Raw genomic sequence first — 25,000 nt, forward strand, 5'->3', positions numbered from 1 at the left:
TCTTTAGTTTAAGCCACGTGATTGGTCAAGAATGAAGCAGTGAAGGTAGGTGGTTTAAACATTAAAGAGACAGGCAGACGACAGAGAGAGTGACAAAATGGATAGAAAACTGTGAAATTTGGACTTATTTCAACTTTAATACAGTACAAAGGCAGAGTGTAGATTGCAAGGTTAAAATATCCCTTCAACGAGGCTCCACAAATAACCTGCACAAGCCATCTGTACATCTGATGCAAAAAGCTATCGACCCAGCTAAACAGAACACAATTGATGAGGAACAAGGTAAAATTATCGCAGAGAAAGCACCTATGAGGGATCATTCCTCAAGATGGTGAAAGAAGGCTACGTTCATCAAGTGTTTAATGCTGATGAAACCGGCCACTCGATTCCATCAAGCCCTCAATGACCATCACAAAGGTAAATAAAACGACTTTATTATACAGTACAGTTTATGTCTTTAATTATACTACCATAGCACATTTATTCTACATAAAATAAGGTATATTTTGTGTAGTTTTAAGACTCAGAAAATTTGAAAATAGAACATTATGTTTTATGGGGACCTGGGAACAGATTATTCTCATTTTAATGGTTTCCTATGTGAAATAAATTTTTGGGATACACACTTTGCCTTACACACTGTCTGGGAACCAATTAAGTTCATAAGCCAAGGTCACTGTATTAGATTAGATAAGCCTTTATGATTAAATGAACGGCTATAAAATTATGAAAATGTTAAATTGTATTTTATGATTTATATGTATTGGTTAAGGATAACGGCTATTCTAAAGTATATACTTTGCCTTCTTCAGACCTCCAGATTGAAGATACATTTTCTTGACGTACATAAAGTTCTCTTTACTGTGTTGCAAATGTCATTCAGATTTTTTTCTGTGTTCGTGACTGTCTTTTTTTTTGTTTGTGAGATCATGGACATTATTGTTGAACAGGTGTATCTTGATTGTCTACAATAAAAATCCGCGTTCAAATTTGCGGTTTTCTTCGATTGCAAATTGAAGCAATTTCTCAGAGGAATAATACATTTGGAACAAGTAGCGTTTGGTCGGTTATCGGTTACAAGATGACAGAAGACTTGACATGGTATTAGAATACATGAATAGTGAATAAAATATTGCATGTTATATGGCGATAATATTGCTCACATGAATTCTTAATTATAGCTATGTGTGATTTAACATTTAATGATTTTTTTGGGACTTGGCAGAGTGATTTTTAAAGACAACAGAGGGTTTGTAGAACAAGCCATGAGCAACATTTGAAATCAACAGTGAGGTTGGTTTGGGCTCGAGAGACGTTTGAGACAGAAAAAGTATTTGCTCACCACCAGATCTCATTTTTTTTTTTTTTGCAAATCTATCACACACACAAAAGGTTTCAACTCAAAGCAATTTGAAGATCACCCATAGACAAGCCAGGGGAAGACAAAATGTAATTTTCAAATGACCATTGAATTTATTAGGCACAAAGAAAATCCAAACCTTTTTGACCCTTTGTGAAAAGGTAATCTGTTAGCGTGCATGGAATAAAAAAAAGAATAATTAAAGGACAACTGACGCCTCCGAACAAGTCGTGTCCATAATTTGTAAAATCACTTCAAATGACTTCTACTGAGCCTATTTTACAAAGATTCCATGGCATATAGCTATATTTCAAGTTTTAAGACTCGCGCTGAATACTCAGGAAGTCTTGTTTTTGAGTTGATGACGATGCCTGACGTGACATCTTCGTGTTGATCCGTGTTGATGGCGAAATTAGAAGGAAAACATAAATAATGCGATGGTGAATCGTTGTGTGTTGCACCAAGACTACTATGTGATACCAGTTGACACAAATTCCTAGCAGACAAATCAGGCCATTTCTAACGGAGCTTGGGCGCCATCTTGTGCATTTTCTGTGATGCTACATTGGAGTCCTGACGGCTCGAATTGATATGGAAGGACCTCTTTTATCGATTGCAAACATTTATGCTTTCCTCTTCAGAACTATTTGAATCATATTCATAACTGGATGAGTAACAAGAAAGCATCAGAAGTTTGGATCGAGGGATGACTTTCAATAGATCGCAGCGATCGAGCTGCTCTGCTACTTACGACACCCTGACCCAGAATCAGGTCGTTTGCAGGTCATTTAGCACCGAGTCCTTGATACGCATGCGGTGTAGGTAACAGGAGAGGGTGCACCCATCATCCGGGCGCACCCCATCCCAGTGTCGAGCGGCATTCGCGCGACGGGGGGACCTACCCTCGCCGCTAACCTTGGCCAGCCGTAAGGCCGTGGCGCCACGGTATCAGCACGTCCAGGCGGGATTCTGGGTCAGGTCGTAGCATCGTCTGGGCTCACCCAAACCCAGTTTCGGGCGGCATAGAATGCGGTGGGGGCACCTTTCATTTTTCTGTGGCTGGTTTGCCTCTCCAGCTAACATGCGTCCTTCTAACGTAGCTCCCCTGTGCATCATTTCGGGGTTGGGCGCCCCCTGGGCTGATAACAAACCCGCTACCCTCAGGTACTGAGCCCCTGTGCAGGGTTGCGCCGTGGAACCTTTTCCTGAGGGCCTTATCCGTACCTATCTCGCCCTCGCTCGGTCATCCTACCCACCGCTCCTTCATCGTTCTGTGGCAGTTACCTTCGTCTCGGCGCTTCTGTCGCCTGATAGTGGCACTGCGGGTGGGTTCGTCGTTATCCGCGCTTCTTGTTCCGGGCGCCTGTGCGCACGTTGTGAGATCGAGGGTGCCTCCGCCGTTAGCGAATATCGCCTCAGGCGCCTCGTGTCTGTTTGCGGTGCCGGATTGGGCTCGGCGGGGTCTTCCCTCCCCGCTGATTCCTCCAGGCCCGTTCCCCCGCCGGAGGGTGGGTAGGGACAGTGGAACTCGTTCATCCGTTCGTCCGGCTCCCCGTATTGTATGAGGCGCTTACTGTAAGAGAGTCGGTCATAGTTACTCCCGCCATTTACCCCCGCCTCGGTGGAATCTTTGTAAAATGTGCTCAGTAGAAGTCATTTTAAGTGATTTTACAAATTATGGACGCAACTTGTTCGGTTGTCCTTTAAGTAAACAGGAGCCGATAGAAATATTTGAAATGAACACCTTGGGTTTGCTTCCCCTTCAAATACGCATTATAAATAATGTTCAGTTATATCATATCACTTTCACAGGCACGCATGAAAAAATAGTTGATGTTCTGATGACCCCGAGCACCTAAAAACAATCCAGGTACAACAGATGTCATTTTTCATGTGTTGAACACAAAATGTTTAGGCGGTAGCATTATCAGTTTGTTCAATCTGTTAATCATCTCATATAGCGTCGTCCTGTTAGCCTGTCTTATCATGTCCCTCCACTCCAGCAGCTGTCTCTCAGTTTGGGTGAGCGGGCCCATGACCTGAGACACCGACAGTACGTCTGCCTCCTCGACTGTTCCATGCAAACTGACCGAGCAGCTCTTAACTGTCTTCCCGGACTGGAATCTGGCTCGGTATGCCTGAGAGATAGACAACATAGGAGGCAAAGATTCGAGAAAAGACATGTCATGGCAAGTATCCATGCCACTGCAAAGTCTCCCTCCTTCGTCCTGTCTTCTAGTCTTCTGTCTCTTCTGTTTGGGAAAAGAAGAACAGCCAAGTCTACAAAATGCTACTTGGAAAAAAATCTTAATTTATAAAATACATTATAAAATACAGTGATACTTCAGTTTACGAACTAAATTGGTTCCCAGAAAGTGTGTGTAAGGCGAAAAGTGAGTCTTCCAAACATTAATTTCCCATAGGAAACCATTAAAATGAGAATATTCCATTTCCAGGTGCTCATGAAACATAATTTTCTACTAAATAAGCCTTAAAACTACATAAAATATACGTTATTTTATGTATAATACAATGTGCTAATGTATAATTAAATGAACTGTACAGTACAATAAAGTTGTTTTATTTACCTTTGTGATGGTCGTTAATGTAGTTGCTTCTTGATGATATCCGAGTGAAGTTGCCGTGCATTCTCGGCGATAATACCCTCACTCACACTGTCCCCTCCTAGTTGCTTTTCTTTAATCCAAATCAACAGAAGTTTTTCAACCTCTTCTATTGCCTGAGACAGTTGATTAGAAAACACAGAAACACCCTTAGCCACACGTAGCAATGGTGGACCTAACGTACTGGTAGTGTGACGCTAAGTCACACAAACGCACACCTCGTTCGTGTTTTTCGATGATCTCCTTCTGCTCGACCGTAATTTTATTTTGTGTCCTCTTGATCTTAATACTAGCCTGTGGTGGGGTCTTTTTCGGTCCCAAAAAAGCAAAAGTATCCACACCATACCAAACCACGTCCGCACTGAGTGCACTCAAAGCGCCACGGTGGTGCTGTTTGGGTTTGGTGTTCTTCCGCCGGAAACTAGTCCGCCAGCCATTGTGGCGCTCCGTGTCTTTCCCGAAAACTAGTTCTTGTGCCAAGATTATATTGTCGCAAATTTAATGTTCGTAAGGCCAAAAGATTGTTAGCTAAAGCATTCGTAAACCGAGGTATCACTGTACAATGTTATCACATTGTTCCAACATACTGAAACTGATTAGATTTGATTATCCTTTGTTAGTCGCACATTGGAGACATTTACATTTCACATCAGTAAAGATAAAGTTTCAATTTCATTTTATTCATTTTTGCAACTCGTATGTCATCGAGCACCTGCATTGTTTTTAATTTCAGCAGTATGTTGTCCATTTTTTTTGAAATCGGTTGTCTTGGGAGGCTTGTGATCGCTTCCCTCAGATGTGACGGTCTGTCGGTGACAGCATTCTTCTCATGAGAATCAACCACACTGTCCTACAAATACACAAACACAAGCTTTGTGTATGAATGCCCTTAAAGGACAACGAACACAATTTTTTTGTTTCCTAACTGACATCAGAAAAACGTTTTATAGCATCTAAAATACCCAAAACACGCACGTTAAAGTGTCCCAAAACTACTTCAAAATGACCCCGGAAATGGCGAGTTTCAGAAGGTCCCGCCCCCTTGTTGGTGACATCACGCCAGGACGTCTTGCCTTGCTCTAGAATCGAAACAATGGCTTCAGATTTGGAGGAGATGCGTTCTTGTTACTCATCCAGTTACGAATATGATTCAAATAGTTCAGAAGAGGAAAGCATAAATGTTTGCAATCGATTAAAGAAGTCCTTCCATATCAATTCGAGCCGTTTGGACTCTAATGTAGCGTTCCACAAAATGTACAACATGGCGCTCAAGCTCTTTTGGCAATGGGCTGATTTGTCTGCTGGGAATTTGTGTCAACTTATTTCAAGTACAGTGGTACCTCGGTTCTCGAACGCCTCACAGTTTGAACAAATCTGAGTTCGAACAAAATATTCGAGATATTCTTGCTTCGTAGTTCGAACACCAATCGGTGTTCGAACGCCAATACGACGCGTGAGTGCGTACGCGAGGGTGGGGTGCTGAGCAGCGTACGGGTGTATCACTCTCTCCGTGACCAACTGCTGTCGCTTGCGGACGTGCTTCGTTTTGCTCTCGCGTTTAATATAGCTGTACGAAGAGTTTTAGCCCCTTATCATGCCTCCAAAGAAAGTAAGTGCTGCTAAAAGTGACAAAAGTATTGCATTTAAGAAAGAAATAATCGCAAAATAGGAAGGAGATGTGCGAGTGTCTGATCTGGTTAGGGAATACAGCATAGCGAAATCTACGATCATTACGATATTAAAGAATAAGGAGGCTGTGAAATCTAGTGATTGGCTGTGGAAGTGAGAGCGAGTGTCATTGGATAGATATTTTAAGAGAAAAGAACATCCTGTAGCCGAGTCATCCGTAGCTGTCACGTTTTCGAGCGAGAGTGACGGCAGCTGACTCGTCGGAACGTAGTGGAATGTTTGGGATGCCAAAGCAGGCGGCAGGGACGTATACTACCCAAGCAGAATGTTTATTCACAAATCAAAGAAAACACAGCGAGTAAGAAGGCAGGGGATGATCCGACCCGCTTACTACGCCAAAAAGCAAATGGCACACGAGAGTGCAAAATTACGCAATCCCGGAAGATGACGTAAATTTACGCGACGCAGGGAAAATACCTCGGACCGGATACACTCGCGCATCGAAGGAAGAGTCCAGGTACGGTGGCGAATTGAGTCAATCATCTGGCATTGGCGAGGTGATCGCGAACCGTATAAATGCCCCGTGTCTGTGATTAGAGAATTGACAGCAGGTGGAGAACGGCTGGGAGAGGCAGCCCCCCTCCCCCGCTGTCAACTCGCAAGTGACAGGAGCAAAGAGATGGTTTCGGTGTTCGAAAAAAATCGCTTTTCAAACAAGGTCCTGGAATGAATTATGGTCGAGAACCGAGGTATCACTGTAGTAGTCTTGGTGCAACACACGATTCACCATCGCGTATTTATGTGTTTTCCTTCTTATTTCGCCATCAACACGGATCAACATGAAGCTTTCAGACCAAACAAAGTAGCCAAAATGCATTGTGTGTCGCTTTCTCGGTCAGGGGCGTACCTACTCGAAAACAAGGCTTCCTGAATATTTAGCGCGAGTCTTAAAACGTAAACTATAGCTATATGTGGTGGAATCTTTGTAAAATACGCTCAGTAGAAGTCATTTAAATTGATTTTACAAATTATGGACACAACTCGTCCGGAGGTGTCGGTTGTCCTTTCAATGGTGGCACCTAAGATCTGGGAGCAAGTCAATAGCTAGCCGCACATATGCAACCAATACATTTGGTAATTGATTAGTTGTTGTTGCTACTGCTGACAACATTTGGCAATGTACAAAATCTTATATATCAGTAAGATCGTGAAAATGGGTGAAGTTCATTCATAGCGTGCACCCTAAAATTTTACACACAGAACCCCCAGAAACTTTACATAATAATAATAACAATAATAATCATCATAATCATAATACATTTTATTGATAAGAGCCTTTAAAACCTCTCAAGGTCACTTTACAGTCAAAGGATAAGTTTTTCTGTGGGTGAGCAGCGGCACCCACACGCGCCAGCATTCACTCAACCCGGAAGTAACTCAAATAGAATAGCAAGACAAATAGCATTAAGCTAGCAGACTTTTTAACTAGCCTAGCATATATTTGTTAGCATTAGGCTAGCGGACTTTTTTAACTAGCCTAGCATTCATTCATTAGCATTAGGATAGCGGACTTTTTTTTAACTAGCGTAGCATTCATTCATTAGCATTGGGCTATCTGACTTTTTTTTTAACTAACCTAGATTAGATTAGGGCCACTGTGCTACTCACTTTAAAAATGCTAGTCTGGAGCTCAGCAAATATTCAACTCACCATCCAGGTCCAGAAAACATTCTCCACCTGCTTCCAGTTCAGGTACAACTCAAGTAGGTCACAAACTTCCCGTGCAACAATGCATATCTAAAACACAAACCCCAAAATGATGTATGTGAGGTCAACTGTTTTGAGCAAGAAGTGAATTTGAAGGGTATATATATGTTGTTTCTTCTCTGAACAGTCATTAACCTGCGTACGGTTATACTAAAGTTAAAGAGTTAAATAATATTATAAAGTAAAATAGTTTTTGGTGTATAAGGCGCACCCAAGATGTAGGTGAGGACTTTGCAAAGTCAGCTGTTTTGAGCAAGAAGTGAATTTGAAGGGTGACACGTTTTAAGCACAATATATGTTGTTTCGCTGAAGAGTCATTAACCTGCGTACGGTTATACTAAATTTAAAGAGTTAAATAATATTATAAAGTACATTGGTACCTCGGTTCTCGAACGCCTCACAGTTCAAACAAATCGGTGTTTGAACAAAACCTTAGAGATATTCTTGCTTAGGCGTTCGAACATCAATCGGTGTTCGAACGCCAATACGACGCGTGAGTGCGTACGCGAGGGTGGCGAGCTGAGCGGCGCACGGGTGTATCGCTCTGTCCGTGACCAACTGTTGTCGCTAGCGGACGTGCTGCGTTTTGCTCTAGCGTTTAATATAGGTGTACAAAGAGTTTTTGCCACTAATCATGCCTCCAAAGAAATTAAGTGATGCTTAAAGTGACAAAACAAAAGTAGTGCGTTCAACTATTGTATTTAAGAAAGAAATAATCGCAAAATATGAAGGACGTGTGCGAGTGTCTGATCTGGCGAGGGAATACAGCATGGCGAAATATACGATCAGTACGATATTAAAGAATAAGGAGGCTGTGAAATCTAGTGATGTGCCCGTGGGAGTGAGAGCAAGTGTCATTGGATAGATATTCGAAGAGAAAAGAACATCCTGTAGCCGAGTCATCCGTAGCTGTCACGTTTCCGAGCGAGAGTGACGGCAGCTGACTCGTCGGAATGTAGTGGAAAGTTTGTGATTGCAAAGCAGGCGGCAGAGACGTACTACCCAAGCAGGATGTTTATTCACAAATAAAAGAAAACACAGCAAGTAAAAAGGCAGGGGGTGATCCGACCCGCTTACTACGCCAAAAAGCAAATGGCACACGAGGGTGCAAAATTACGCAATCCCGGAAGATGATGTAATTTTACGCGACGCAGGGAAAATACCTCGGACCGGATATATTCGCGCATCGAAGGAAGAGTCCAGGTACGGTGGCGAGGTGAGTCAATCATCCGGCATTGGCGAGGTGATCGCAAACCGTATAAATGCCCTGTGTCCGTGATTAGAGAATGACAGCGGGTGGAGAACGGCCGGGAGAGGCAGCCCAGCGAGGTTTATACAACAGGATAGTATACGATGTAAATGTTTTGTTTTGAAAGAATGTTTTCTATTGAATACTACGATATACCAAACTGCTTAAAGTTCAATTTTTAATTGTATAACTTTTAGTGTAATTTGTATCATTTTATATTTTGTATTATTGATTTTTATTACTGTGTTGTTCTGCTGACCCCACTTTTAAAAAAATGGCTCTCCCTGCTAACGGAGAAGCCAGAAGAGGTCGCCCACCACACAGGCTCGGACTTAGGCGAACACCGAAGGAAAAAAGTCTCAAAGAGCCAGTGGCGCCGTGGGCCCCACGTGGCCTTCTCGTCACACCGATCCCACGCGCCCGAGCGCCGACCCGCCTCGGCTTTCGCCCTGGCCGGCGTCGGAGGACCCTCTTCCCGAGCGTCGACGCCCACCCGCCTCGGCGTCTGTGGACGCTCCCCTCGCTGCCATTGTAACAGGTAGTGAGACACTATCACGCGCTTGGCTGGCCAAAATCTTCGTACGCGTTTGTGATGAAAGTTATTTTGTATCCTCATTTTGTGCAATGCTGTAATATTCTCAGTTAAGATGAATGAGGCATGCTGAATGTTGAGCGCATCTGGCAACGCAGCCACAACGCTACATATGATCCTTTGACAGCGATAAAAAATAGTTCTTATACAATGCTGAGAGAAGCGGTTGCTCTCTGTGCTCCGGCAAATAAACATCCTACTTGTTCAATCTAAACAAGAAGGACCATCTCAAGTGTTTATTTTACTAAATGCATCGCGAACACGCTGCAGAGTTGACATTCTGCCACCATAGCGGTCCCAGACATAGAGAGAAAAAAAAAAAAAAAGTCTGGCGATAGTGGTCGTACCTCACACCAGTCGTAAATCAGATATTACCTGTATTTATAGACAGGTAACCAGTGGTGGGCCGTCAGGGCCAGCAAGGCCTTCTCTGCTGGCCTAACATAATCAGACATCATTATCATAATTATAATAAAAGTCAATTTCATTAAAAAAGTATTTTTTTCTAAATATATATATATATATATATATATATATAATTATTCTACATACTGTTTTCTTGATGTTAATATCCATTTGGTTATGCTCCTTTCAGTGTTGTAGTTTTATGTAAGAGTTTTTAATCCAATCAGAATTCAGCTAGTTTGTGTCGCCAGGCTGTATGAAATCTGACCGACGCCTTGAGAATCAACAGTGAGGGCGTCTGTGCTCTGTACATGAACAGGTACATGTAGTTGATATACAGTTGCGATAGCCAATCAGATCACGAGTTGGCACAGTAAGGCCAGCTAGAGGGCCTCGCGTTGAACATGACGTACGCGTCCTGTGATTGGATACTCACTTTACCTCAGCCTTCACCGGATGCAGCGTTATGCAAATCAACCAAGCTGACAACAGATCAGACCCGGAAACTTTAGCAGAAAAACCAAGTATATCTACTCGCTTTTTTTAACCCACAATGGCTGAATTAGAGGACAACTCGCTGTTGCATGTAGGTAAGACTATTCTCAAGAACAAATGAAAAAGATTTGTTTACTTTTATTTTCAACAAATAGTTCGTTTTGTGAACGTCTTGTTGTTTTTCTTATACTAAACTGACATTTTGTAATTTAGCGTAAAATCTTGTTAAAGATTGCATATTCTTGGTGGACTTCATAAAACTTTGTGGACAAATGATTTTGAATTTCCTTTTATTTTTAAGTGTTTGCAGTATCACGTATAGTGACAAGTTCTAATTGCTGATGCAGATTTATTGATGTGTAATTGCTCCGGAAAATAGCCTGTGTTGTAGACGATTAAGGTGATCCCACGCCCAGTACGTGTGCGTGCGTGTGCTTTTGTAAATGATATCTCCAGCCGTTGTGTCATAAATTATGGTATTACGAGGGATATTTGTTCAAGTCAGACTAAGCAGGACTTCACTGAAGGCCTAGGTGTGAAATGCGCGGACCGCCACTGAAGGTAACATATGTGGAAACAGTTTGAAAATACACCATTCATTGGGGGGAGTCTTATACTCTGGTACACCTTATACACCGGAAAATATGGTACAATGCATCCATGATTCGGGTGGGTGAAGAGGAATCTAAATGTTAACAAATTGAAAATTGGAGTGTGTCCAAAATTAAACAAATTGCTTGAAATTTCAAAGGTGCTACTTTATGATAACTTAATTTTCTTTGGAACGTAGACCAGGGGTCGGGAACCTTTTTGACGAAGAGAACCATAAAAGTAAAATATTTCGAAATGTTTTCCAGTGAGACACACACACGCGAGCTCGCGCACACACACACACACACACACGCACACACACACGCACACGCACACACACACACACACACACACACGCACGAACGCGCGGCCACTTTTCGATAAAATGTCAGAATGTATTATTTAAAATAACTTTGTGATAGTACTCACCGTTAACATGAATGGTTTTCCGTTCCTCATGATTGGCAAAAATCCAGCCAAACGACCGGAATGAAAGTCAACTTGCGAGCTATAGGTTCCCGACCCCTGATGTAGACTATGTGTGTCTGATTTTAAACACTTTCAGATTTGATAGTCGGAGCTCTAATTTTAATACATGTTGCATGACAAGTGGCCATTTACGTCCTCACCTCATTCAGCACACCACAGCTTTGACCTGCAGTAGATGATCGAGAAGGTTGGCTCGCAGAAAAAACCTGGGAAGTAAAAAACAAACATTATATAATCAGTTGTTTGTAGTCTACACATTCATTCGGGCAGCCTGGTGGTCGAGTGCTGTGCGTGACGACCTAACAGTGCAGAGGTGCTAGCTTTGATTGAATGCATGGCCTCCCTGTGTGGAGTTTTGCATGTTCTCCAGGGCCTGCGTGGGTTTTCCCCGGGTCCTCCGGTTTCCTCTCACATTCAAAAAGCATGCATTGCAGGCCGAATGAACACTCAAAATTGTCCATAGATGTGAATGTGAGAGCGGATGTTTGTTTGTCTATGTTTGCCCTGCCTTTGTCACATCCTCGTCGACGTCAGGAGCATGCCTCTCCCCTCCTGCCTCTTCCTCCGCAGCTCCTTGGAGCGGGCCCCTCCCTTCCTGGCTTTCCTGACTCACGCACCTGTTCCCCATTTCCTTAATTGTGCCTTCTGGCTATAAAAGCCACCCTTACCGTGCAGTTGTTGTCGGCGTAATCCTGGAAGTCCCCCGTCACCCTTCCGCGCGAAGGTCTGTTTATAGTCATCTACCTTCCTAGCTCTCGACGTTCTGTTATGTTTGATGTTGCTCAGTAAAGACTCTTTATTTGAATCACTGTCTCCACCGTGTATTTCGGATCCGATCCCCACGACCTTCCGGCGTCCCTCGAGTCTTGTCACCACGCATCGAGCGGACGTGACAGCTATTGCAACCAGTCTGAGGTGTCCCCTGCCTAGTGCCCGAATACGGCTGGGATAGGCTCCAGCACACTCCATGACCCTTGGGAGGTAAAGTTTGGGACGAGTTTTCCTGCTCACGATATGCTGCGATATGATATTAATCAGCAAATGTGTCCGCACTTCAGTTGGTGAAATTTCTCAGTATCCACATACACTTGTCTGTGTGTAATGGAGAATAAGAAGTTATCATATTTAAAAGTGTCATGCTGTTATATGCTTAGTGAACATGTGTGACTCGAATAAACAATTGAAGCAGAGAAAACCTGGGGTCAATCTGAGGTCAACAGACACAGTTTGTTAAACTGTCATCTTCATCTAGGAGATCTGGCCTTGGACAGAATTTAGGACTTGGGAAACTCCTTTATCACAGGAGTAATTTACGACTTGAAACTCCTTCACAGGAAGAGCTCATTAGACAGGATACAAATTTATCAGTTCATGGAAAAGACAATGTTTTATTACTTCCAGCTGTTTGTGCTTTGAACTCAAGAGGTGTGGTATTCTAAACTAGACAACTATGTTTTACTAATGTATCCCGTTAATTTGCATATACTCTCAATAAATAGCTTGGCAGAGGGCTGCAGAATTCAGGCGTCTGTCATGAATGGCTGCGTCGCCTGCCGGCAGTAAAATACAATCTTTCTGTGTTCGAGCCTTTGTCCACAGGGTCCGATCAAACATCTCTGACAGTGTGTCAATATTTTTGGTTTAACTTTCAATGCCTAAATCATGCATGAGCAACAAATAAGCCAGATCCAATCACTTCGAGCTGGACAAAATCATCCACGGCACAATAGTAAACCGAACAAATGAGTTGCGTTTCGCAAGTTAGATGAGATGAACTTCCTCACAGCATGTAACAAAGAAGCTCGCTCATCCTGCATGGCCAGGAGCATCCGTCCCTGGTGTCTCAGGCAACCCATGAGCCACTGAAGTTTTCTCGTTGAGTCGCACTCCACCGGGGGCTGCTCAGGATTCTCACATTTCATCTAGAAAAACAGAAAACAAGATGTCAAATCAAATACCCTTGCACTACCAAATGTAAGCAAAAGTGTGGGCTATTTATATTTCTTTTGTTTCCTTTTTCAAAGAGCTTTGATTCCATCTGTATTCGGCATTTTCTATCCACGGTTGCCGAAGTTTTCAGTCAAAATTTAAAATTATTCTTTATACATTGAAAGCACTCCATAATCTTGTCCCCCCCTTACCAATCTGACCTTCTTCAAACTTCTATTCCTTCTCATTCCCTCAGATCCTGTTCCTCCCTCCACCTGTCTGTGCCCCCCTGCCTGTCTCAGCACGTCCCAAACACTGGAACTCACTTCCTCCCCACATTCGTAACATCGATTCTCTTCCCACCTTTAAATCCCACCTCAAAACCCACCTATTTAAAATCGCATTTTGTGTGTAGCTCCTTCTCTTGTTTCTATTTATAATTGTATTTTATTAATGTATTCTATTTGTGATTGTATTTTATTTATTATAGGAACTCTGCTTGTCTGTGACTGTAAAGTGTCCTTGAGAGCTTTGAAAGGCACTTAAAATGAATTATTATATTATTAATATAATTCATATTAATATTATATATAGTATTAATATATATTATATTATTATAATTTATATTAATAATTTCATTTTAATAATGATACATATATATAAAATATTACAAAATATTATTATTATAATGACGCATATTTTTTTTCCAAGATGGCAGCCGTCAGCAAGCGCTCTCATGAGCCTTGCTTTTTTGTTGTTATATTTGTTGTATAATCAAATGCAAAACACCAATAAAAATGACTTAAAGTGTCCCAAAACTGCCACAAAATGAGCATGGAACTGGGCAGATTCAGAAAGTCCCACCCCCTTGTTCGTGACGTCAAGCGAGGACGTCTTTCTTTGCTCCAGAATCAAAACAATGGCTTAAGAGAGTTCAGATTCGGAGAAGATGCTTTCTTGTTACTCATCCAGTTATGAATATGATTCAAATAGTTCTGAAGAGGAAAGCATAAATGTTTGCAATCGATTAAAGAAGTCCTTCCATATCAATTCGAGCCATATGGACTCCAATGTAGCGCACAGAAAATGCCCAAAATGGGGCACATGCTACGTTGGAAATGGGCTGATTGGTCCGCTGGGAATGTGTGTAAACTTGCACCTTCTTTATGCGTGTTACCCCATTTGTTACCGTGTTTTCCTTCTAATTTTGCGATCAATCAGAATCAGAATCATCTTTATTGCCAAGTATGTAGAACACACAAGGAATTTGTTTCCGGTAGAACACGCTGCACTAGTATCGTACACTAAAATAAATAGTACACTGTTTTCAGACGAAAAAAAGTACCCAAAATGCATTGTGTTGCTTTCTCAGTCAAGGGCGTTCACTCCGTGACGTCACGTAGGGCATCGTCATCAACTCGAAAACAAGACTTCCTGAATATTCAGCGCAAGTCTTAAAACGTAAAATATAGCTATATGCTGTGGAATCTTTGTAAAATACGCTCAGAAGTCATTTGAAGTGATTTTACAAATTATAGACACAACTTGTCCGAAGGTGTCAGTTGTCCTTTAATGTAGCGCCTTATAATGTGGTGTGCCTTATATTTGGAAGTCTTTTTTTATATTTAGAGATTATAGTACTTGGAAAACTTTTGTCATTCATTGGGGGTGCGCCTTATACTTCAGTGCGACTTGTACATATATGGAAAAAAGTTGAAAATACACCACGCATTGGGGTTGCACCTTATACTCCGGTGCGCCTTATGTAGCGGAAAATACGGTATTTTGGGTCAGTCACTCTGTCATGCAGCTTCGCCATCAACCACACTTCTGTCCATGCAGCACAACTCTTCATTTTTTGTCAGTGTTAAGGTGTTTCCGGTAGAACACGCTGCACTAGTATCTTGAGCAACTGATGATAGTTGCTCAAGGCTCAGGTAAACAGCCAATCACAGACCACTTTACAAATGTCACATGACCAAACTCAGAAAACAAGTGGCAATCACCGAAGCCCTATGATGTCATTTTCCATTGACAGCCAATGGCAAAATGGTTTCACCCTGATGGATTACAAACAAGTGACGTTAGTGTCGATTCATATTCATCAAATGCAATGTTCGTCAGAATGCTGTGCTTATACTAGTGGGTGTGCATAGAACAAATAGATTTTTTTAACTTGAGTTTAAAGGACAACCGACACCATTTTTTTGTTTCCTGACAACAGAAAAACGTTTTGTAGCATCTAAAATACCCAAAACACACGGGCTGATATTTTTAGTCAAATGAAAAACACCAATAAAAAATGAGTTAAAGTGTCCCAAAACTTCTTCAAAATGACCTCGGAGATGCCGAGTTTCAGAAGGTCCCGCCCCCTTGTTCGTGACTTCACGCCAGGATGTCTTGCCTTGCTCTAGAACAGGGGTCGGGAACCTTTTTGACTAAGAGAGCCATTAAAGTAAAATATTTAGAAATGTTTTTCAACGAGAGCCACACGCACGCGCGCACATACAAACGCTCGCGTCGCGCACACACACGCGTGCAGGCGCGGCTACTTTTCAACAAAATATCAGAATGTATTATTTAAAATAACTTTGTGATAGTACTCACCGTTAACATGGAACGTTTTCCGTTCCTCGTGTTTGGTAAAAATCCAGGAAAACGATCGGAATGAAATTCAATTTGCCGGTCCAGAGGCGAAGTTACTGCTAACTAGCCTGCACACGGCTCATTAGCTTCCACACTTGCTATCTGCAATCTACTTCTCGCAGAAGTATGTTGATGCTAACGTCAACATGGGGCTTGTTAAAATGTCACTGACATTCGACTGTTTCATCGATGGTATTGTTTCATTGCAAATTAGAATCAGAACATTTTCTCTCCTCTAATGCTCCGGTGCCTTCACACTGAAGTGCACAAGTTGGGCTCATTTAAAGGGGTGTTTACCTATTTCAACATGACGGCCACTATCATCCAATCAATCAGAATCAGAATACCTTCATTCGTCCCACAATGGGGAAATTTGCAATGGCGCTTTCGGCCATTCTAGGTCAGTGTCATCCAATCAAAATTGCGCTTTCCTCCAACTGCAGCCCCAACAGGAAATGAACGGCGAAAAAAACGACAATACGTATTATAATATGTAATATTTATCGGCGAGCCATATGCAATCATCAAAAGAGCCATATATGTTTGCAATCGGTTAAAGATGTCCCTCCGTATCATTTTGAGGCGTCTGGACTCCAATGTAGCTCCCCGAAAATGCACAAGATGGCGCCCAAGCTCTGTTGGAAATGGGCTGATTTGTCTGCTGGGAATTTGTCTCAAATAGTATCAAATAGTCGTCTTGATGCAACACACAACGATTCACCATTGTGTTATTGATTATTGTGTTCCTTCTAATTACGCCATCAACACGGATCAACATTCATCACCAACATGCATCAGCAACATTCATCAGCATTGTGTGTCGCTTTCTTAGTCAGGGGCGTTCCAGACGTGATGTCATGTCAGGCATTGTCATTAACTCGAAAACAAGACTTATTCAGCGCGAGTCTTAAAACGTAAAATATAGCTATATGCAGTGGAATCTTTGTAAAATACATTCAGTGGAATTCATTTGAAGTGATTTTTCAAATTATGGACACAACTTGTCCGCCGGAGGCGTCGGTTGTCCTTTAAGCTATTTTAGGGTCCAAGGATTGTGCAAATACTGAATGGCATGTACTGTGTATGACTGTCCTAGTCAGACTTACAAGTATGGGTGGGACAAGTGTTTTGTCCATTTGTTGTACTTGTCGGGTCAAAAGTTTCTCCAGCGTTCCAGTAGCAAGCAGCCAGCCCAATGCTAGAAGGAGTTCTCTACTGGTGACTCCTCCCATCTGGCTTTGATACATCCAGGCAGCATAGTAACCATTCTGCCACAGGCCTGCACGCACCAGCATCTTGCACTCAGGGGTCACTACAGAGTAGACGCATGATGGAGGAAATAATAATAATAATAATAATAATAATAATAATAATACATTACATTTTATGCGCCTTTCAAAGCTCTCAAGGACACTTTACAGTCACGTACAAGCATAGGTAGTATAATTGTCTTGGCAAACTACAAATATGGCCGAAGCTGTAGTCCAAAGTTCAGTGTCTTGGCAAACTACAAATATGGCCGAAGCTGTAGTCCAAAGTTCAGTGTCTTGGCAAACTACAAATATGGCCGAAGCTGTAGTCCAAAGTTGAGTTTCGCACCATTTTCCCCCCAGAGGAGAGAACTGGAATAAAAACAAATGTGCCAGCAGCTGAAAGCCATTCAGTAATCAGGAAGGCTCTCACCAGAAGAAACCACCCCTTAAAATAGTCAGTTGCGACACTGCTCAGCGTTCGGTTAAAGTACTGCTCTAGGAATTTGCCTGGTACAGTGGAGTTCAACTGTGTAAAGACCAGGGTGGTTGACGGTGAGAGAACCTGTTACTGTGACCGTTTATTTGATTATTTGAATTGGTGGTTTAATGTCAAAACCAGCCTGTTAAGATTGCCTTCAAATGTAAACCTAATTGCCGTTTGTGTTTTTACCTTGTTCAAAGGTTTTTCACCTTGCAATCAGCAATTGTCTTTTCAAAGAGTAAAGAGAAGAGAAATTAAAAGAGGAAGAAGAAAGGAGAAATCTGTCTCATCATTGGAATTAAAGACTGAAGTCCCAGTGTAATCCCGGTCAACACAGTCAAAACCTTTTTTCAAGTTAGGGGGAGAGCTCAAAAAACCAACCTAACTTGACAATAATCAATAAAATATAATCACAAATACAATGCAATAAATAAAATACAATTATAAATAGAAACAAGAGAGTGCGCTACACAGAAAACACAATTTTAAATAGGTGGGTTTTGAGATGGGACGTGAAAGTGGGAAGAGAATCGATGTTACAAATGTTGGGAGGAAGTGAGTTCCAAAGTTTGGGGGCAGAGCAGCTGAAGGCTCTGTCATCCATGGTGCTGAGACGGGCGGGGCTGGGGGACGGGGGGTGGCACACAGAGGCGGAGGGAGGAAGAGGATCTGAGTGAACGAGAGGGAATAGAAATTTGAAGAAGGTCAGATAGGTATGGGGGGGCAAGGTTATGGGTAGCTTTAGATGTAGAAAGAAGAATTTCAAAGTTGATTCTATATTTGACCGGGAGCCAGTGGAGCTCTTGGACGGGGCTGATGTGGTGAAAGGATGAGGTTCTGGTGATGATCCGAGCTGAAGAATTATGGACGAGTTGAAGGGTGTGGAGAAGTTTCTGAGGGACACAAAAGAGATGTGAATTGCAATAGTCAATCCGGGAGGTGACAAGACTATGAACGAGGATAGCAGTGGTGTGAGGAGCGAAGAAGATTGATATTGCGTAGATGGAAGTACGCAGACCTGGTTCAGGTCAGCAATTGTCTTTTCAATGAGAAAAGGCAGACCTGGTTCAGTTATTTATTAAACCATAACTCAATTCTAATTCTGAAAAACGAGGGTTGTGCACTGTTTGAATTTAAACAATCCCGGTTCTGATTCCCCGTTTGGATTCGTGACAGAGGATGATCGTCATATTTTCAAAAGAAAGTATTGTTTTTGACAAACTCATGATCATGAGCGATTATGAATGTAGGCGTTACTGAGCTCCCAGTGAAGGCCAAAATTTGCTGGAAAGATACTCAAAACCCGAGCAACTTGGCAAGCCTGACGAGATAAGCAGCATTCGAACACAAACAGTCCTTGTGAAGGACAGCTATCATATCTGCCTTTTCCAGAAATGCGCCTGAGCATTGATGTAAATGAGAACACGCTTGCTTGTATGGAAAATTCTGAAGTTCAGGATGGTGTTGACTGACGCTTGAAGCATGAGGGAACTTGTCAAAGATGGGGCACTCGGTTACTTCAACAGTTTTGGCGGAAGTAGTCGCCGAAACATGTCAGCTATTTGAACACCTACACTGTAAGTAAAGAATCTGCTTAATATTAGTTTTGTTGCACATTATGATCATTTACATGTTTCTCTTAGGCAACTACATTTATTTTAACAAAATTAAGCCACACTTGCGATTGGTGTGCATGTGCGCACAAATTCCACTGACCATATTTCACTTGTGTGCAACTAGCAGGTGATGAAGTTCTTGTCTGCAGGATGTTGGCTAGCAGCTGCCAGAATTGATCCTCCTAGAAAATAAAAATACAGTGAAAACAATTGTGTACACACGTTACAGTCAAATTGTGGGGATATTGTTACTACTTTATGAAATTTAAAGAACAACCGACGCCTTCGGACAAGTTGTGTCCATAATTTGTAAAATCACTTCAAATGACTTCTACTGAGCGTTATTTACAAAGATTCCACCACATATAGCTATATTTTACGTTTTAAGACTCGCACTGAATATTCAGGATGTCTTGTTTTCGAGTTGATGACAATGTGACGTTACATCTGGAATGCCCCTGACCGAGAAAGAAAACTCAAAACTTCGTGTTGGTCCGTGTTGATGGCAAAATAAGAAGGAAAACAAATAATGTGAAGGTGAATCGTTGTGTGTTGCATCAGGACTACTATTTGATACTCGCTGACACAAATTCTCAGCAGACAAATCAGCCCATTTCCAACGGAGCTTGGGCGCCATCTTGTGCATTTTGTGGGACGCATAATTAGTGTCATTGACGGCTCGAATTGATATGGGAGAACTTCTTTAATCGATTGCAAACATTTATGGTTTCCTATTCAGAACTATTTGAATCATATTTATAACTGGATGAGTAACAAGAAAGCATCTTCTCCGAATCTGAAGCCATTGTTTTCATTCTTGAGCAAGGCAAGACGTCTTGGTGTGACATCACGAACTGGGGGTGGGACTTTCTGAAAATCCTCAATTCACAGCTCATTTTGTTGCAGTTTTAGCACACTTTAAGTAATTTATATTGGTGTTTTGCATTTTACTAAAAATGTCAGCCTGTGTGTTTTGTGGATTTTAGATGCTATAAAATGTTTTTCTGATGTCAGTTAGGAAACAAAAAAAATGGTGTTGGTTGTCCTTTAAGTCGGTGAACTTTCAAAACAAAACCAGCGTTTGGGTGCCCCTGTGAACAAAGACGTGTTTGTATGTATGAATGTGTGTGGCAGCTTTCGTCTAGAACTGCTTCATGTCATCACAAAGAGGGCACAGCAAGCCCTGAAGAATGAATGTCTCTCTGTATTTTCTTTCCCAAGATGGCGGCATGTGGACATGCAGAGGCTCCCCTCTGTCTCTGGGCAAATTGCCGTTTTCGTGTTTATTATGTTTGTTAACGTCATTATAAGTGCCTTGCACGCTGGGTCAGAAAGGACAGTAATTTCATCTGTGATGTATTGTCATGTATATAAGCATATTTGACAATAAAGCTGACTTTGACTTTGATTGCCACTTTGACCGCGACCAGCCTCCAAAATAAAATGTACCATTGCAAAATATTAACTTAAGATAGTATTGTTGCAGCTGTAAATATACTTATAGCGTTGGATTATTTGGTCGTTTTTTTTGACTTGATATAATTTCAGAAAAAAAAAATGTTCCCTGATTAATCGATTGGACCCAATTACGAACACAGGGTTGGATCGGGATATCCCTCTTTGTCGCAACTGGCTTGACCAATTATGTTATGTGGTCCGTAATATTAGGGTCTTACATCTAAGTGGTCTGTGGTGTTTAAAAAAAGGCACAGCTATGGCCAAACACCATGGCTCCAATAAACTATGGAAAAAAGTACACTCTTCATTCACATCTGTGACAGAATTTGAAACAATTCTTGATAATCGTCAAAACCGAATTACAGATATCTGCAACATCATCTGACCAGCAGCAAATAATAATAATAATAATAATAATAATACATTTCATTTATAAGCGCCTTTCAAAACTCTCAAGGTCACTTTACAGTCAAAGGATACATTTCTTTGAGGGAGAGCAGCGGCAGCCACACATGCCAGCATTCACTCAACCCAAAAGTAACTCAAATAGAATATTAAGACAAATACAGTAAAGTCTCGTTATATCGATATTCTCGGGAGTCAGAAAAAATGTCGATATAACCGTACTGTCGATATATCCGTCCTGCGCCGAGCTGCATTAAAAAAAAAGGGGGGGGGGGCGCTTTGATCCTCTCCTCTTTCATCTACAACTGTTTCATCATTCTGTGTCATCACAAAGAGGGTACAGCAAGTCCTGAAGAATGAATGTCTCTCTGTGTCTTTGTTTTGTCATATTGTCTCTATGCTGTCATATTATTTGTTATTTAGTTTTTTTTTTTTTTCTTTTGACTTCAAGACGGCGCCGCGAGAGTGGCTGCCTTTCCAGCAGCTCATGTATTTCTACTTTCATTCCTTTCATCACTTTGCTGCTGTGAAATGTAAATTTCTCCACTGTGAGACTAATAAAGGCAAATCCAATCCAATCCAATCCAATACATAAATGGGGGATCTTTGATATGGCATGTAAATTTATCATTGGGTTCATGAATTGCGTATCTAGCATGCTTTTTGTACAGTAGTGAAGTGAAAAATAAATGTGTCCGTCACTTACACTTTTTAATGACTATTTCCTTTCAAAAATGCAAAAAAAATCCTCACGTTGTTCTATTCACACGAAACCACGGACGCCAGCATGTACAAACATATTAAAAACAGGGAATGTTGCAAGCGCTAAAGATATCTGAATGCAACACAATTAAATACATGAATGAAAAACCAAAACTGCAACATTTACATTACTTACGTTGATGAAGTATTCTGCTGCACGTCACATCAAACTGTTTCGCGATGAAGGATTTGCTTGTTGGATTGTCCTCCACAGCCACAATTGCCTTGTATGTTGTTCGGATATCATAATATATGTATATAGGCTCTGCTACACCGTTTCTTTATTGTGCTCGTGTCAACAGGATAAACCGGTCACGTGACTGGGGCTCTGTTTGTGATAACTGCTGTTTTGTTATTAAAAAGACCGACCCGCTATAGCAGCGACAGTGCACATCATTTCCCATGCTAAGGGAAGATTTTTTTTTATTGTGACAGAAACACGGAAGCCGGTTACATGACTGGGGGATCTTTAATACAGTATGGCATGTACAGTAATTTTCAAAATCATCACGCTTCAGCAGACAAAACAAACATTGTTGCAAAAATCGATTGCATTCAGAAACAGTACAATAAAGTGTACATGTACATAACACTGCAACAGGGAAACTGCAACGCTTACATCTTATTATGCAATTAAAAAAAAACTTCAATCTTGTTCTGCTTCCCATTTTCACCTTTTAACACATACGATTCAATCTTGTTTAACATTTCTAAAGAACCTGATGCATTTTCTCTGGATTCTAAGTAAGATTGTACGTCCTTAACACCTCGCAACGCTTGTGTCTTTGTTGGTTCTTCATCCTCGTCATTGTGGGAATCTTCTGGGGCATACTTGGCTTTAATTTCGTGTTGGATTCTCAACAGCCACAATTGCCTTGTATTTCCTTCTGAGGTCACAATTCTTTCGTTTTGCTATGGTTGAAGACGGTAGCAATATGGCGTCTGCTCCACTGCAAGACACGTGACCTGGTCACTCTACCAGGTCGCGTGACCAAATCGCGTGACCATGTCGCGTGACCATGTCGACCAACGGCGCGACCGATACAGATTTCGATAATGGTGGTACTGTGTCGAAACCCCTAAGCAAATATCGATTCACCTAAAGTATCTTTTGTATCGATATAAACATAGCAAACAAAAAAACAAATATGACAACACAAAGACACAGAGAGTCATTCTTCTACAATGAGTCCACTCATTTGACGACAATGAGGTTAAAATCTTAGCCAAAGAAAATAGATGGTTTCTAAGGGGAGTAAAAGAAGCTATTTTCATAAAACAGCAAAACACTTCTCTAAATCTGTCTGTGTAAGCTCTCAGTCGTACAGGAGTGGTCCATCGATGAGAAGGTTCAATTTGGATCGTTCATACAATAGCCTGCTTAGGCAAAACAGGTTAGGCAACATTCGTAATACTGATGAGGTGATACCGGTGGGAGTGGGGGAAATGGGCCAGTCGTTAGTCAGGAATGTAGGAACAATCAGTGGGGCCACAGGGAGTGGTCCTCTGCTCCCCCCAACCTGAGAGTAGGGACCTATCATAGCTGTGTCCGGCGCCGCCATGGCTGGACATTAGGGATATATAAATAGGGCCGATACGACCAGTCAGACTTTAGTTCGCTGACGAAGCCTCTTGGATAGGAGGCGAAACGTCTGAAACCTTCAAATTTGTACAGATGACGGCTGAAGAAACCTTCTCGACTTCTCTAAATCGCCACTGTGGGGTGAGGTTCAATTTGGATCATTCCTACAAAAGACTTCTTTGGCAACACAGGCTTAGTTATACTGATGAGGTGATATTAGAGCAAATGGGGCAATCAGGCCAGTCGTAGACCCCATAATAAGTCAGGACAATAGAAGTAATCAGTATAGCCTCAGGGAATAGTCCTCTGATCCCTCCAACCTGAGAGCAGGGACCTATCATAGCAGAGTCTGGCACTGCCACGTCTGGACAGTAGGGATTTATATATAGGGCCAAAACTACCAGCAAATTTTAGCTTGCTGACAAAGCCTCTTGGATAAGAAGTGAAACGTCCGACACCTTCAAAGAACTACAGATGACGGCTGAAGAAACCTCATCGATGGACCACTCCTGTATGACTGAGAGCTTACACAGACGAATGGCAAAAGTGATTTTATTACAGATATCTGAAATACTGATTGTGTCTAAACAGAATTTAGGCCATTTCATTAATGTTCTTTCTGGCAAGACACAACTGTATTACATATATTGTATTTGCAACACAAAAGATTTTGGCAGAATTGTTGTCAATATTATTCGTATTTGGGGTAATATCAATACACCTTCAAGTGTATTCACGTCGCGTACAATGCCAGCCTGAACTATAGTTTTCGATCATTAATGTGGGTCAATGTGAGGGAAGGTGGACTCAATACCCCAAAACGTATATATTTTGGCACTTGTTTTAAGGCAAAACAGTTTTAGATGATGCCACCACCCCAACCGCATCGTCACATATAAATGGATTTAGAAAAACTTACCACATTGGCTTCGCCAAATTTAGCCCGTCTAAAAGTCTCCGGGGCAGGAACATGGTGCAGTCCGGTGGCCGTCAGTAATTTACACAAAATTCCAATCACTTGCTTTACCTCCACGCTCGCTTTAGGTCGCTGCATTGCACCAAAGAGCGAAATTATTTATCTTTTAGGAAACCATGCGCTGCAAAATAACACGAGTTTATTTTACACCTACACACGTAAGCGTGGTACTTGTGTTGTGCATGTTTGAGCTGGGCTCGTCGGGGATTTGTGGCGTCACGGAGAGAAGAGAGGACCCGACAACCCGAGAAAAAAAACTAGGAGTCCGCGGGAGAGCCTGAGGAGAATGACTGAGCGTGAGCTGTGGCGAACAACTCATGTATTAACGTGACAATTGCTACGTTTTTGTTTATTAAAAGACCGACCCGCTATACCAGTGACTGTGTGCATCATTTGTCACGCTGAGGAGCATTACAATATAAACACATTAATAAACATATACACTTGCGATGTGACAAAATTTTTCAATAATAATTCATCACACATTTTCTAATACCATATTAAAGTCCATTTAAATATCTGGATGCTATTTAAACAATAGGTTGAAAGCTATTTTTTTTATGACAAATAAGGAAATAATTGAATTTTTCATTTTCAAAATAGATTTTCTGCCTGTAATTAGTTAAACTATGAAAATCTGTGACCGAGTTCTTTATTATAGTTTAAACTGTCATAGCTTTCTTAATTTTTG

The 25,000-nt window shown here is 41.6% G+C and overlaps 1 protein-coding gene across 3 annotated transcripts; it reads right to left on the reverse strand.

Annotated features, from left to right (window-relative positions):
* Window positions 1–1,450: 1,450 nt before the first annotated feature.
* tedc1 (tubulin epsilon and delta complex 1) lies at window positions 1,451–24,506 on the reverse strand. 3 transcript variants are annotated; one of them, XM_089005169.1, is made up of 9 exons: window positions 24,464–24,506; window positions 24,253–24,381; window positions 19,227–19,308; window positions 16,883–17,088; window positions 12,986–13,123; window positions 11,342–11,407; window positions 7,324–7,410; window positions 4,697–4,834; window positions 1,451–3,612 (listed from the first exon to the last, which is right to left on the reverse strand). In XM_089005169.1, exons 1-9 carry the CDS (start codon window positions 24,491–24,493, stop codon window positions 3,250–3,252), a joined length of 1,239 nt encoding a protein of 412 aa, XP_088861295.1. In that variant the 5' UTR covers window positions 24,494–24,506; the 3' UTR covers window positions 1,451–3,249. The 3 variants fall into 3 exon arrangements, with proteins under 3 accessions (XP_088861295.1, XP_088861296.1, XP_088861297.1); XM_089005170.1 differs by lacking the exon at window positions 4,697–4,834; XM_089005171.1 differs by lacking the exons at window positions 4,697–4,834; window positions 7,324–7,410.
* Between the last annotated feature and the right edge of the window lie 494 nt (window positions 24,507–25,000).

The sequence above is a fragment of the Hippocampus bargibanti genome, linkage group LG09, assembly GCF_051943395.1.
Source record: "Hippocampus bargibanti isolate YZ-2025 linkage group LG09, ASM5194339v1, whole genome shotgun sequence".
NCBI lineage: Eukaryota > Metazoa > Chordata > Actinopteri > Syngnathiformes > Syngnathidae > Hippocampus > Hippocampus bargibanti.